Raw genomic sequence first — 16,553 nt, 5'->3', positions numbered from 1 at the left:
AGAATAGGCAAGTTCAGAGAGACAGAAAGTAGAAGGTCTAATGGGAGGAAATAATGGGGAATTATTTGGTACAATGTCTGGGAGGATAAAAATTTCTAGAAGTGGCTAGTGGTGAGTTTTCACAATCTTGTAAATGTACTTACTGCCACTGAATTTTATATTTAAATAAATTTAAGAGGGATTATTATCAGGAGTAAATGAAATAATGAATGTATGCTATGCCACAATAAAAAAAAAAAGTTGGAAAGGAAACAACTCACCCTAAGATATAAGGACGTAGAATATTTAAAATAGTCTCTGCTATTTTGGTTATCTTTATTGGAGATTTTGAAATTTTATAAGAAAGATCTCCAAAGGCTCAAATTCACTTGTTTAGTGATAAATTTTACTTGAAATATTGAGAGAACAAAACCACAGGCCCAATAAAAATTGTCTGTAAGTCAGGTGCAATCTTTTTCTGCAGTGTCGTGAGTAAATTTTAAAGTGATGTAAAAATAAAATTTAAGGCAGAAACCAAAAGAAAGATGATTGGCTGTTTAGGCTGGCATTTTCAGGAAGTTAAAGTAAAAGGGAAATAAGAGGAGGGATTTCCTCCTCTCTAAACTAGAGGCTAAATGTGAAAATTAAAGATTGTTTGAGGTGATAAGGGCAAATTTAGAAAAATCTACTTCAAATTATCTACTTTGGCAAGTATAATATGGTGTTACTGGTAAAAGCACAGATTTCAGAGTCAAATTGTCTGAGTTTCAGTCCTGGCTCAATTAGGCATTCTATAAAAAGGGGAAATAATAATGTCTACCCCCAAGATGATTATGAAGATTAAATGAAATAATTTATGAAAACTGCTGAGTACATGCTAACCTTTACTTACTTTAAGGGGCTCACAAATGACACCCATTCACATCCCTAACCTGCCAACCTCACAGCCAGATTCTGAGGCATTGACTAACAGAGGAATCAGGGAAAATACCACATTTATTATCAATACGGGCCAAGGTGGTGGATATGGTTTAGGTGGGTGTACTTCCTGATACTAAACCATAGAATTTGGCAGACTTTTCTGTCACAAGCAGTGCTGGGCAGTCTTTGACTTTTCCCTAAAAAGCCCTGGTATGTTCTTGTACAATTTATGGCATTGAGAAGCAGAGCAGAAATTATGCTTTTTGCAGAAAGGCTAATCCCCAAAGGGACAGGGGAGAAGGGTTAAGCCACACACACTGATTTCATCTCTCAGATTACCTGTGTGACAAATCCTTCCTCCTTTCTAGGGAGGAATGAATAAGGGTGCAGAAAGATGGTAAGAATATTTGTTACTCTAATTGAACTCCCGCCACATAAAAGCACATTAAAATGGAATGTAAGTGCTTTTCCCTAGTAGTAATGTTTACTAAATATTAGATTGCCAATGTATGACAAAACCCACTGAAATGTTGTGAAGTAATTAGCCTCCAACTAATTAAAAAAAAAATTAGATTGCAAAATCTATATATTTTGCTCATAAAAGTTTAAAATTTAAAGAGTTTAAGTTACTGATAAAGTGCTCAAAACATTTAGAACATCAGTATTTTCTCATAGCACATCTTACCAAAATAAGTCTTTGAAATGGAGTGAGTTTTTCCCACGGAAAATTTATAGAACTGTATATTTCTTCATTTTCATTAAAAACTTGAGCTAGATAAAATTTAGAGAAACTGAGATTAACAATAAAATACTTTGGATCACCAAAAGGTAATACAATGATTTTTTTTTTCACTATCAAATTGTGAGGTTTTGTTTAAAACACTGCTAACTTCTTTTAAAGTGAGATTTCTGTGAGATTTCAGGCATTGCTAATTATCTTTAATATTGTAAAAGAGGTATATCTTAGGGTAGATTTAACTTTCAACACGTCTCTGGTGAAATGATTGAAGAATGATGGATGACAGAAGGAAAAAAAATGAGAAGCAAAGGGCAGAGTCAATATTTTATGACCTGATCCTGAATATATATTGTTTATAAATTGATAACCAGAGGGTAGAGATTTCTATTCATATAATAGAATATAAACTAATAACTAATAAATATAAACAATAACTCTAGAGGCTAGAGATTTCTGTTCAGAATCTACCTATAACAGACATAAGAAATGAGGATCAAATGGAAATGCAATGATTTTCAAATTTTTGAAAAACTGAATATTATACAAATATATTTAAAAATTTTGACCCCTCATACCTTTGATAGAATCACACTTACCTTTGATACAGTCACCACAGGATCACACTTTCTTGCAAGGTGGGAAAACTTCTAGTTTTCATTTCCATCTATTCCATGTACAGCTATCATTTCTACCAATCTTTTATTTCTACATTATTTCCTCAAAGTCTAACTTTAAATACAACTTAGATAAGAGAAATAACTTTTTTAAATAGATAAGATATATTCTGTTGATCTTAAAAAGTCCACAATACATGAGCATCTAGTTAAAAATGGATAAACTTGCGGTTACTTGCAAAGTAAAAGATCTTCACTTAACAAAAAGTCAGTAAAGAGTGCCTTTAAATGAAAGATATCAACTTTTATCTTACGGCATAATAAACAATGAATCCAAGATAGATTAGTGCAAAATGCAACAAAATAAAACAATAATGAAGCCAAGAGAAAACTTTAGCAGAAGAAGAAAACCTCTTAATCAGAACTGGAAATGAAAAAATTATAAAAGAAAAGACAGACATAAATAACTATACAAACAGTTAAACACTTGTATGTTATAGATATTATAGACAAATCCAATAAGCAATGACAGATTTTTTTTTTATTTTTTATTATTATTATTATTTTTTCCAGTGGGTTTGGTCATACATTGATATGAATCAGCCATGGATTTACATGTATTCCCAATCCCGATCCCCCCTCCCACCTCCCTCTCCACCCGATTCCTCTGGGTCTTCCCAGTGCACCAGGCCGGAGCACTTGTCTCGTGCATCCCACCTGGGCTGGTGATCTGTTTCACCATAGATAGTATACATGCTGTTCTTTTGAAATATCCCACCCTCACATTCTCCCACAAAGTTCAAAAGTCTGTTCTGTATTTCTGTGTCTCTTTTTCTGTTCTGCATATAGGGTTATCGTTATCACCTTTCTAAATTCCATATACATGTGTCAGTATGCTGTAATGTTCTTTATCTTTCTGGCTTACTTCACTCTGTATAAGGGGCTCCAGCTTCATCCATCTCATTAGGACTGGTTCAAATGAATTCTTTTTAATGGCTGAGTAATATTCCATGGTGTATATGTACCACAGCTTCCTTATCCATTCATCTGCTGATGGGCATCTAGGTTGCTTCCATGTCCTGGCTATTATGAACAGTGCTGCGATGAACATTGGGGTGCACGTGTGTCTTTCAGATCTGGTTTCCTCAGTGTGTATGCCCAGAAGTGGGATTGCTGGGTCATATGGCAGTTCTATTTCCAGTTTTTTAAGAAATCTCCACACTGTTTTCCATAGCGGCTGTACTAGTTTGCATTCCCACCAACAGTGTAAGAGGGTTCCCTTTTCTCCACACCCTCTCCAGCATTTATTGCTTGTAGACTTTTGGATAGCAGCCATCCTGACTGGTGTGTAATGGTACCTCATTGTGGTTTTGATTTGCATTTCTCTAATAATGAGTGATGTTGAGCATCTTTTCATGTGTTTGTTAGCCATCTGTATGTCTTCTTTGGAGAAATGTCTGTTTAGTTCTTTGGCCCATTTTTTGATTGGGTCATTTATTTTTCTGGAATTGAGCTGCAGGAGTTGCTTGTATATTTTTGAGATTAATCCTTTGTCTGTTTCTTCATTTGCTATTATTTTCTCCCAATCTGAGGGCTGTCTTTTCACCTTACTTATAGTTTCCTTTGTAGTGCAAAAGCTTTTAAGTTTCATTAGGTCCCATTTGTTTAGTTTTGCTTTTATTTCCAATATTCTGGGAGGTGGGTCATAGAGGATCTTGCTTTGATTTATGTCGGAGAGTGTTTTGCCTATGTTCTCCTCTAGGAGTTTTATAGTTTCTGGTCTTACATTTAGATCTTTAATCCATTTTGAGTTTATTTTTGTGTATGGTGTTAGAAAGTGTTCTAGTTTCATTCTTTTACAAGTGGTTGACCAGTTTTCCCAGCACCACTTGTTAAAGAGGTTGTCTTTTTTCCATTGTATATCCTTGCCTCCTTTGTCAAAGATAAGGTGTCCATAGGTTCGTGGATTTATCTCTGGGCTTTCTATTCTGTTCCATTGATCTATATTTCTGTCTTTGTGCCAGTACCATACTGTCTTGATGACTGTGGCTTTGTAGTAGAGTCTGAAGTCAGGCAGGTTGATTCCTCCAGCTCCATTCTTCTTTCTCAAGATTACTTTGGCTATTCGAGGTTTTTTGTATTTCCATACAAATTGTGAAATTCTTTGGTCTAGTTCTGTGAAAAATACCGTTGGTAGCTTGATAGGGATTGCATTGAATCTATAGACTGCTTTGGGTAGAATAGCCATTTTGACAATATTAATTCTTCCAATCCATGAACACGGTATGTTTCTCCATCTGTTTGTGTCCTCTTTGATTTCTTTCATCAGTGTTTTATAGTTTTCTATGTATAGGTCCTTTGTTTCTTTAGGTAGATATACTCCTAAGTATTTTATTCTTTTTGTTGCAATGGTGAATGGTATTGTTTCCTTAATTTCTCTGTCTGTTTTTTCATTGTTAGTATATAGGAATGCAAGGGATTTCTGTGTGTTAATTTTATATCCTGCAACTTTACTATATTCATTGATTAGCTCTAGTAATTTTCTGGTAGAGTCTTTAGGGTTTTCTATGTAGAGGATCATGTCATCTGCAAACAGTGAGAGTTTTACTTCTTCTTTTCCTATCTGGATTCCTTTTACTTCTTTTTCTGCTCTGATTGCTGTGGCCAGAATGCAATGACAGATTTTGAAAAATATTTGAATGAGCTGTTTAATATTTTTAACAAGACAAAAATTAATACCATGTTATGCTAATTAATTATAAGTAAATAATTTTATTATTGTATAACTGTACTCATTTCACATGCTAGCAAGGTAATGCTCAACATCCTTCAAGTTAGGCTTCAACACTACATGAACTGAGAACTTCCAGACGTACAGCTGGATTTAGAAAAGGCAGAGGAACCAGAGATCAAATTGCCAACATCCATTGGATCACAGAAAAAGCGAGGGGATTCCAGAAAAACATCTACTGCTTCAATGACTACACTAAAGCCTTTGACTGTGTGGATCACAAAAAAACTGTGGAAAATTCTTGAAGAGATGGGAATACCAGACCACCTTAGCTGCCTCCTGAGAAATCTGTATGTAGGTCAGGAAACAACAGTTGGAGCCAGACATGGAACAACTGACTGGTTCAAAATTCCAAAAGGAGGACAACAAGACTGTATACTGTCACTGTGCTTATTTAGCTTCTATGCAGAGTACATCACACGAAATGTCGGGCTGGATGAATCACAAGTTGGAATCAAGATTGCCAGAAGAAAGATGAACAACCTCAAATATGTACCACTCTAATGGCAGAAAGTGAAGAGGAACTAAAGAGCCTCTTGATGAAGATGAAAGAGGAGAGTGAAAAAGCTGGCTTAAAACTCAACATTCAAAAATTAAGATAATGGCATCCAGTCCCATCACTTCATGGCAAATCAAAGGGAAAAAAGTGGAAACAGTGACAGATTTTATTTTTGGGGGCTCCAAAATCACTATGGACAGTGATTGTAGCCATGAAATTAAAAGACGCTTGCTCCTTGTAAGAAAAGCTATGACCAACCTAGACAGCATATTAAAAAGCAGAGACATCACTTTGTCAACAAATGTCTGTATTGTCAAAGCTATGGTTTTCCCAGTAGTTGCATACAGATGTGAGAGCTGGATCATAAAGAAGGCTGGGCGCCAAAGAACTGATGCTTTCGAACTGTGGTGCTGGAGAAGACTCTTGAGAATCCCTTGGACTGCAAGGAGATCAAACCAGTCAATCTTAAAGGAAATCAACCCTGATTGGAAGGACTGATGCTGAAGCTGAAACTCTAATACTTTGGTGACCTGATATGAAGAGCTGACTCATTGCAAAAGACCCTAAAACTGGGAAAGATTGAGGGCAGGAGGAGAAGGAGGTGTCAGAAGATGAGATGGTTGGATGGCATCACTGACTCAATGGTTACAAGTTTGAGTAAGCTCCCACTCCAGTGTTCTTGCCTGGAGAATCCCAGGGTCGGGGGAGCCTTGTGGGCTGCCATCTGTGGGGTCGTACAGAGTCAGACACGACTGAAGTGACTTAGCAGCAGCAGCAGCAGCCAGGATATAGTGAAGGACAGGGAAGCCTGGTGTGCTGCAGTCTACAGGGTCGCAATGATTTGGATACGACTGACCCACTGAACAACAACATTATACTAATAGGATTATTACAAATGGACAAAAAAAGATCAACAATGGAGTAGAAAATAGGCAAAGTATGTAAATAAGCAAATTCAAATGGTCGGCAAACATCTGAAAAAGTACTTAAACTTGATAGTAATCAGATAAAGTTAAAGACTTTAAACTTTTCAGATTGGTAGAAGTTAAAAAGAATCAATACTCTTCTTTGAAAAGGAGCACTCATATATTGCTGGTGGAAATGTAAGTTATTATGGATGTTCAAGGAAGGCAACTTGGAAGCAACTATTAATATAAAAACTATACTTTTGACCCAACAATTCCATTTCTGGCTATCCCAGAGAAATAAAAGTAAAGGAAATATATCTAAGGCTGTTCATGTTTTGCATAACATAATTGTATTTTGTGGCAAAAATTTGGAAGGAAAGCAAAATGGAGAAAAATGTGGAATGAGAATTACATTAAATAGCAAGTGCTTATTATATAGTTACATTCCTCCCTTTAGTTTTTTCATACGATATTGAACTACATTGATAACTTGATAATCTATATACACATATATATGTAATGAAGTTAGATTAAGACACTGAATACTTTACCTATCTCTGGTGATTTTTCACTTTCCTCCAAGGAAGCATTTTCTGAAGAGAAGGCTGTGCTCATCAGCAAATATACAGCCTTACTGTTTTTAAAAGCATTCCATTGTGACACATTTGATAACAGGGATTTGCATAGAAGAGAAAAAGGCTCTAGTGCATTGCTGATATAAAGACACTGCTTCCACCTGGAATCTGACACCCACTGAAGATGTTTATTTTTACAGGTTTCATATTTGTCTAACAAAAAAAGGAAAAGTGATCACGTAAGAAGAGATGTATCCTTTACCTTTAGTTACTCATTAAAAAGTATATGCTTAATAAATATTTTTCGTTGAGAAAAAAGTCATCTTATATAAAAACTAATTATATAAAATGTAATTTTTCCATTATGATAAAACACATAACACCAAATTTACTACCTTAACCATTTTAAGTGTACAGTTCAGTAGTGTTAAGTATAATTCATTTGTGGTGAAACAGATCTCCAAAACTTTCTGCAAGTCTGAAGCTTTGAAACCATTTTCCTATTTCCCCACCTCCTAGCTCCTGGTAACCACCCATTCTATTTTTGTTTCTATGAATTTGACTTCTTTATGTATTTTATGTAAGTGGAATCATACAGTATTTGTCTTTTGGTGACTTACTTATTTCGCTTAGCATAATGTCATCAAGTTTCAGCCATGTTGTACAATGTGATATGATTTCCATTTTTTGACTGAATAGTACTCCATTTTATGTATATACTACATTTTCTTTATCCAGTCACCAGTGTACACTTACTTGGGTTGCTTCTGCCTATTGGATACTGTGAATAGTGCTGCTATGAACACTATATGCAAATATCTCTCTGAGGCCCTGCTTTCAATTCTTTCAGATATATACGCAGACATAGGATTGATGGATCATATGATAATTCTATTTTCAGGTGTTTTTTTGAGGAAACTCTATACTGTTTTCTATGTTCCAAATATGCACCATTTTACAATGCCACCAACAGGTTTCCACTTTCTCTACATCCTTGTCAGAACTTATTATTTTCTTTTTTAAAAAAGAAATGGGTGTGAGATGATATCTCTTTGTACATTTGCTTTGAATTTTCTATTATTAGTGTTCTTGAGCATCTTTTCATATGTTTGTTGTCCATTTGTATTTAATCTTTGGAAAAATGTTTATTCAAGTATTTAAAAATTGGGTTATTTGATTTTTTGTTGTTGAGTTGTAGGAGTTCTTTATATATTCCATGTAAATATAAACTCCTTATCAGACATAGGATTTGAAATATTTTCTTCTAGTTCTTAGATTGCCTTTTCACTCTGTTGACTGTGTCCTTTGATGAACAGAAGTTTTAAATTTTGATATAAATTTGATATGTGATAATTTTGATATATATATTAATTTGATATAACTTTGATTTGTCTATTTTTGTTTTTGTTGCCTGTGTTTCAGTGTTAAATCCAAAAAAATCATTGCCAAATCCAATGTTATAAAGATTTTTCCCCTGAGCTTCCTAGGAATTTTATAGTTTTAGTTCTTATGTCTAGATCCTAAATCCATTTTGAGTTGATTTTTATATTTGAAATGAGTCCAATTTTATTCTTTTGCATATGAATGCTCAGTTTTGCCAACACCATTTTTTTTCCTTCAGTTCAGTTTGTCGGTCAGTCATGTCCTACTCTTTGTGACCCTATGGACTGCAGCATGCCAAGCTTCCCTGTCCATCACCAACTCTCGGAGTTTACCCAAACTCATGTCCATTGAGTCCGTGATGCCATCCAGCCATTTAATCCTCTGTTGTCCCCTTCTCCTGCCCTCAATCTTTCCCAGCATCAGGGTCTTTTCAAATGAGCCAGCACTTTGCATCAGATGGCTAAAATATTGGAGTTTCAGCTTTAGCTGAATATTCAGAACTGATCTCCTTTAGGATGGACTGGTTGGATCTCCTTGCTGTCCAAGGGACTCTCAAGAGTCTTCTCCAACACCACAGTTCAAAAGCATCAATTCTTTGGCGCTCAGCTTTCTTTATAGTCCAACTCTCACATTCATACATGACTACTGGAAAAACCATAGCCTTGACTAGACGGACCTTTGTTGGCAAAGTAATGTCTCTGCTTTTTAATATGCTGTCTAGGTTGGTCATAACTTTTCTTCCAAGGAGTAAGCATCTTTTAATTTCATGGCTGCAATCACCATCTGCAGTGATTTTGGAGCCCCCCAAAATAAAGTCTACCACTGTTTCCCCTGTTTCCCCATCTATTTGCCATCAAGTGATGGAACCGGAGGCTATGATCTTAGTTTTGTGAATGTTGAACTTTAAGCCAACTTTTTCACTCTCCTCTTTCACTTTCATTAAGAGGCTCTTTAGTTCTTCTTCACTTTCTGCCATAGGGGTGTGTCATCTGCACATTTGAAGTTATTGATATTTCTCCCAGCAATCCTGATTCCAGCTTGTGCTTCATTCAGCTTAGTGTTTCTCATGATGTACTCTGCATATAAGTTAAAATAAGCAGGGTGACAATATACAGCCTTGATGTACTCCTTTCCCTATTTGGAACCAGTCTGTTGTTCCATGTCCAGTTCTAACTGTTGCTTCCTGACTTGCACACAGATTTCTCAAGAGGCAGGTCAGGTGCTCTGGTATTCCCATCTCTTTCAGAACTTTCCACAGTTTATATGATCCATACAGTCAAAGGCTTTGACATAGTCAATAAAGCAGAAATAGATGTTTTTCTGGAATTCTTTTGCTTTTTCAATGATCCAGTGGATGTTGGCAATTTGATCTCTGGTTCCTCTGCCTTTTCTAAAACCAGCTTGAACATCTGGAAGTTCATGATTCACGTATTGCTGAAGCCTGGCTTGGAGAATTTTGAGCATTACTTTACTAGTGTGTGAGATGAGTGCAATTGTGTGGTAGCTTGAGCATTCTTTGGCATTGCCTTTCTTTGGGATTGGAATGAAAACTGACCTTTCCCAGTCCTGTGGCCACTGCTGAGTTTTCCAAATTTGCTGGCATATTGAGTGTAGCACTTTCACAGCATCATCTTTTAGGATTTGAAATAGCTCAACTGGAATTCCATCACCTCCACTAGCTTTGTTCATAGTGATGCTTCCTAAGGCCCACTTGACTTCACATTCCAGGATATCTGGCTCTAGGTGAGTGATCACACCATCATGAACATCTGCGTTGTAAAGATCTTTTTTGTATGGTTCTTCTGTGTATTCTTGCCACCTCTTCTGCTTCTGTTAGGTCCATACCATTTCTGTCCTTTATTGAACCCATCTTTGCATGAAATGTTCCCTTGGTATCTCTTGAAGAGATCTAGTCTTTCCCATTCTATTATTTTCCTCTATTTTTTTCTTACAAATTTTAAACTTTTTATTTTGTATTAGGGTATAGTTGATTAACAGTCTAACACCATTTGTTGAAGAGACTGACTGCTCTTTTTCTATTGAGTGGTCTTCATAACTTTGTTGAAGATCATTTGATCCTATGTAGGAGGATTAATTTCTATGCTCTCTATTTTGTTCTTTTGGTCTATTTGTCTATCTTTATACCAGTAATAGACTGTTTTGATTACTGTAGATTTATAATATAGTTTGAAATCAGGAAACATGATGCCTCCAACTTTCTTCTTTTTCAAAATTGTTTTGGCTATTTGGAATCACTTGAAATTTCATATGAAATTTAGGAAGAAATTTTCTGTTTCCTTAAAAAATGGCATTGAGGTTTTGATAGAGATTGCATTAAATCTGTAGATTGATTTTGGTTAGTATGGTTTTCTTAACAATACTAAGTCTCCCAATCCATGACCATGTGATGTCTTTCCATTTATTTGTGCCTTCTTTAACTTCTTTCAGCAATGTTTTGTACAAGTCTTTCACCTCCTTGGTTAAGTTTATTCCTAAGTATTTAATTCCTTTTAATGTTATTTTTGTTAAGATTTTTTTTCCCCCCTGTGGACCATTTTTAGTCTTTATTGAATTTGTTACAACACTGGTCTGTTTTATGTTTGGTTTTTTGGTTGTGAGACATTTGGGATCTTAGTTCACAGACATACTCAGAAATAATGTTTTATCAGGGACATGCTTGGTGGTCCAGTGGTTAAGAATCCATCTGCCAACGCAGGGGACATGGGTTTGATCCCTGGTCTGGGAAGTTTCTACATGCCAAGGGGCAACTAAGCCTGTGTATCACAATACAACTACTGAGCCCATACTCTAGAGCCCATGCTCTGCAATAAAAAGCCACTGCAATGAGAAGTCTGAGCATTGCAATGAAGAGTAGCCCCCACTTGCTGCAACTAGAGAAAGCTGACTTACAGCAATGAAGACCCAGCACAGACAAAAATAAACAAATAAGTACATTTAAAAAAAAGAAAGAAGGTTTTATCAGCTCTCTGAGTATTTCTTAGCCCAGACAAACTGACACACAAAATTGACTATGGGGGTTACCAGTGCAAATACATAAAACACCTTAAAGTTATAGCATTGTATTTTCAACTGAGAAAAACAATTTCAACTGCATGCAAAAACTTTCTTCTTAATAGCTACCCCCAACATTATATTTTACTGATATCACAAGCCACATCTTTATATATTATATATCTGTTAACATAGATTTATAGGGTTCTTTTGTTTTTTATTTATTTGTTTGTTTGGCTGTGTTGGGTGTTAGTTGTGGCACGTGGGATCTTTGTTGCAGCATATGCTCTCTTGTTGTGAGACGCAGGCTCAGTAGCTTCGTGGCATGTGGGATCTTAGTTCCTCGACTAGGGACTGAACCTGTGACTCCTGCATTGCAAGGCAGACTCTGAACCACTGGACCACTAGGGAAATCCCAGATTTAAAGTTTTCAAAATGCTTTTTGTCATTTAAATTCTATGTGTCCAAATTACAATAGTACAGGTTTCTATATTTTTAAATCTATTTACTTTTACTATAGAATCAACTATTTATATATGGCTTTATGTTGCTCTCTATTATCATTTTGTTTATACTTGAAGGAATTCCTTTAGCATTTATACTGAGCAGGTAATTATTTCTCTCAACTCCTGTTTTTTTCTGTGAAAGTCTTAACTTTCCCCTTCTTTTTGAAGGACACTTGCCTGGTGTGTGTGTCAGTCAAGCCACAGATGACTACACATAGTCCTGGGGCCCTATGTGTAGAAGACAAGTCCCTTAGCTCAATAGAGAACCATATGGACAACTAGAAAGGCTTGAGAAGGCTGGACTTCACTTGCAAAGAGTATGTAGATGCTGGCTTGCCCCCAGACCTCACCTACCTGAACCAAGTGAATGTCCAGATCTGCTCATTCCATGCCACAGCATGACACTGAATTCAAGCCTGCCAACAGCTATGGAAAGACTCTACCTAGGGATGCAGAGGTGACTTGGGGGCCTGGGGCATAACCTATGTGAGCAGCAGTGGCCATTGTCGGTACTTACTCAAGTGGCAGCCCAGACTGTGGACGGCAGCACAGCTGCTAGGTTTCTGTGACCACCTCACTGTGCACTCCAGTCCAAGCCAAGTGAGTGCTTCAGCCCCACTCACTCCATGACATAGCATTACACTAGATCTGGGCTGGTCATGACCAGGGAAAAAACGCAACTCTGGGCTGTGTCTGAGGGGTGCTGAAGACACCCACAAGACTTCTGTGGGCACATGAGCATCCTTGGCTTTGGCATCCCCATTCTTTGGGGCAAGGGTCCCAATGGGGGGAAGGAGGGAAAACACACACTTAAAGGGAATAGAACCAGCTGGAATTCAACCCTCGGGGCTTCTACTGTAGCACCTTGGGAACAGACTCCCATGGTGAGGGACACTGAATAGATAGGAAGTCCCCCTCACACTCTGTGCAGGCTTTAGCTTCTTTATCTCCAGCTACACTTCCTACCAAGGTGATAACTGCCACACACCCTGAGGAAAAACGTGAGTGGAATCCACATCAAATCCAGCCCCCCACCACAGGTATGGGGCGCACAGAGTCTGCAGAGGGACACTCCCATGTAAGAACACTCCTTTGAGACCACAGTAGGTAATAGTACCTTTCACAATAACTTTCTCTGCTTCTTTATAACAGTTTCACCTAAATTTATAGAAGCAGAGAAAGTTAAGTAAAATGAAAAGCAGAGGAACTACTTTCAACTGAAGGAACAAGAGAGGATTGTAAATTGGTACACATACTATGGAAAAAGTTATGAAGTTCCCCCAAAAGTTAAAAATGAAATTACCACATGATCTAGCAATTTGGCTTCTGGGTATTTGCCCAAAGAAAACAAAAACATTAACTTGAAAAGATGTGTGCTCTCCAATGTTCATTGCAGCTTGATTTACAATAGCTAAGGTATGAAATATCTTAATATTTATAAATAGCTAAGATATGGTGTGTGCGGCCACCCAAGATGGTCGGGTCATGGTGGAGAGGTCTGACAGAATGTGGTCAACTGGAGAAGGGAATGGTAAACCACTTCAGTATTCTTGCCTTGAGAACCCCATGAACAGTATGAAAAGGCAAAATGATAAGATACTGAAAGAGGAACTCCCCATGTCGGTAGGTGCCCAATATGCTACTGGAGATCAGTGGAGAAATAACCCCAGAAAGAATGAAGGGATGGAGCCAAGCAAAAACAATACCCAGTTGTGGATGGGACTGGGGATAGAAGCAAGGTCAGATGCTATAAAGAGCAATATTGCATAGGAACCTGGAATGTTAGGTCCATGAATCAAGGCAAATTGGAAGTGGTCAAAGAGGAGATGGCAAGAGTGAACGTCCACATTCTAGGAATCAGCAAACTAAAATAGACTGGAATGGGTGAATTTAACTCAGATGACCATTATATCTACTACTGTGGGCAGGAATCCCTTAGAAGAAACAGAGTAGCCATCATGGTCAACAAAAGAGTTCGAAATGCAGTACTTGGATGCAATCTCAAAAATGACAGAATGATCTCTGTTCGTTTCCAAGGCAAACCATATTGAATATATCATGGTAATCCAGGCCTATGCCCCATCCAGTAACGCTGAAGAAGCTGAAGTTGAACGGTTCTATGAAGACCTACAAGACCTTTTAGAGCTAACACCCAAAAAAGATGTCCTTTTCATTATAGGGGACTGGAATGCAAAAGTAGGACGTCAAGAAACACCTGGAGTAATAGGCAAATTTGGCCTTGGAGTACATAATGAAGCAGGGCAAAGGCTAATAGAGTTTTGCCAGGAGAACGCACTGGTCATAGCAAACACCCTCTTCCAAAAACACAAGAGAAGACTCTACACATGGACATCACCAGATGGTCAACACCGAAATCAGATTGATTACATTCTTTGCAGCCAAAGATGGAGAAGCTCTATACAGTCAGCAAAAATAAGACTGGGAGCTGACTGTGGCTCAGATCATGAAATCCTTATTGCCAAATTCAGACTTAAATTGAAGAAAGTAGGGAAACCCACTAGACCATTCAGGTATGACCTAAATGAAATCCCTTATGATTATACAGTGGAAGTGAGAAATAGATTTAAGGGACTAGATCCGATAGACAGAGTGCCTGATGAACTATGGACGGAGGTTTGTAACATTGTACAGGAGACAGGGATCAAGACTATCCCCATGGAAAAGAAATGCAAAAAAGCAAAATGGCTGTCTGAGGAGGCCTTACAAATAGCTGTGAAAAGAAGAGAAGCGAAAAGCAAAGGAGAAAAGGAAAGATATTCCCATTTGAATGTAGAATTCCAGAGAATAGCAAGGAGTGATAAGAAGGCCTTCCTCAGCAATCAATGCAAAGAAATAGAGGAAAACAATAGAATGAGAAATACTAGAGATGTCTTCAAGAAAATAAGAGATACCAAGGGAATATTTCATACAAAGATGGGCTCGATAAAAGACAGAAATGGTATGGACTTAACAGAAGCAGAAGAGATTAAGAAAAGGTGGCAAGAATACACAGAAGAACTGTACAAAAAAATCTTCATGACCCAGGTGTTCATGATGGTGTGATCACTCACCTAGAGCCAGACATCCTGGAATGTGAAGTCAAGCGGGCCTTAGGAAACATCACCACGAACAAAGCTAGCGGAGGTGATGGAATTCCAGTTCAGCTATTTCAAATCCTAAAAGATGATGCTGTGATAGTGCTACACTCAATACGCCAGCAAATTAGGAAAATGCCGGGAGCCATTATGGGAGGTCCCGCCCATGACGAGGTCATGAAGAAAAGACCGGGCAGGCAAGGCCGTCCGGGACCCCATCCATGATGAGGTCACAAGGGAAAAATCTGACAGGCAAGGCCGTCTAGGATAAGGGACCCTCCAGGTTGGCCTTGGCCTCTACCCCACCCTGTATCCTCCCCCCTTTTTCTGCTGTTGTTCTTGTTTGCCCTGTTGCAGATTCTTGTGTTGCCTGCCGAGAGCTCTCCTGCTCCTCTTTCACTGAATGAGGACCAACTTAAAACCCTAATTAATAAATCTCCTGGATGCTGCTACCCTATGAAGGGGCCAGGGATGAAGGAAATGCTTCAATTCAAACCCTTTTGCTGGCATTCTGGCTTGTTCGATAAATGTGTGCTCTCATTGCAAAAAATGCTCGTGATTGTTCTAAACATCCTAAGCACAGTACGCTAACAAAAGACACCATTAAGCATAGGTCCCTCCGCAGGGTGAGAAAAGCTCCACAAATAAAATAGCCACAAATGTGCCTAATAAAAAGTACTTTAGATAGAGATTAGCTGGTGACTTCTTGCAGGTAATTAACTTTTAGAATAAGAGCCTGTTTTGTGCCATATCTGCTGTTTTTGCAATCCTTTGCATTTCTGTTCTGTAAAAATGTAATCCTATCTAGCTCCCATGGAGATGACACCTATTAGAAAGAAAATAGATTAACCACAAAAAAGACAGGGTCGGCTACTGAAGTTGCTTAAAGTTATACCAGGTACAAGCCATAAATTGTCAACAGGCCTGAAAGCCAAAAGATATTATACATAGAGATTAACCATAAAAAGGGCCCTAATAGGCACAGAGCCCTTTGGGGGGTGAGGAAGCCCTATTAGAGAATACAAAAAATATTGTTTTAAAAGTGGTTATTAGATCAACATTTGATTGATGTTAATGTGCTGAGGTTTTGCAGTGGAAACTATTGTTAATATAGTTGGAGATCTAGAAAAATAAGAGTTTAGCCCTAGTGTAAAAACAATAAGATAATTGTTCATTTTAACCAGGCGTGCTAAACAAGGGCTCCCTCGCCAGAGCCGCAGTCTTTGTGTGTTAAACTTTTTAGATAAATTTAGCTGAGAACTTCTGCAAAAAGACTGACTTTTATGTTAACAGGATCATATTTCTATTATGTTGCAACCTGCTGTACCATGAGACTGCCACTTTTCTGTTTTCTGCTAAGCTCAAGGCCAGAAGATAATGTATCAAAAAATCTATGGGAAAAGACTCTCATGAACAAAAATATACAGAGCACATCTGGTTTCGTGAAGGACAAGCTGATGTAATGTTAAACTAACTCTGTATGCTTATCTGCCCCTTAGAAATGTACCAAGTTAGGGTATAAAGGCGATGG

The 16,553-nt window shown here is 37.6% G+C and overlaps 1 protein-coding gene across 1 annotated transcript in view; it reads right to left on the bottom strand.

The window, feature by feature from the left end:
- Positions 1 to 16,553, bottom strand: part of DNAH14 (dynein axonemal heavy chain 14) — a 398,948-nt gene that overhangs the window by 52,209 nt on the left and 330,186 nt on the right. The window contains exons 72-73 of the mRNA XM_061159766.1: positions 7,003 to 7,239; positions 1,586 to 1,671 (exon numbers count right to left, since the gene is read on the bottom strand). Of these exons, the coding sequence (XP_061015749.1) occupies positions 1,586 to 1,671; positions 7,003 to 7,239 (323 nt within the window). The remainder of the gene's footprint in view (positions 1 to 1,585; positions 1,672 to 7,002; positions 7,240 to 16,553) is intronic.

The sequence above is a fragment of the Dama dama genome, chromosome 14 (genome assembly GCF_033118175.1).
Source record: "Dama dama isolate Ldn47 chromosome 14, ASM3311817v1, whole genome shotgun sequence".
Classification (NCBI taxonomy): domain Eukaryota; kingdom Metazoa; phylum Chordata; class Mammalia; order Artiodactyla; family Cervidae; genus Dama; species Dama dama.
Note: the sequence above shows the minus strand (reverse complement) of the source record. Positions and strands in the feature narration are given on the sequence as shown.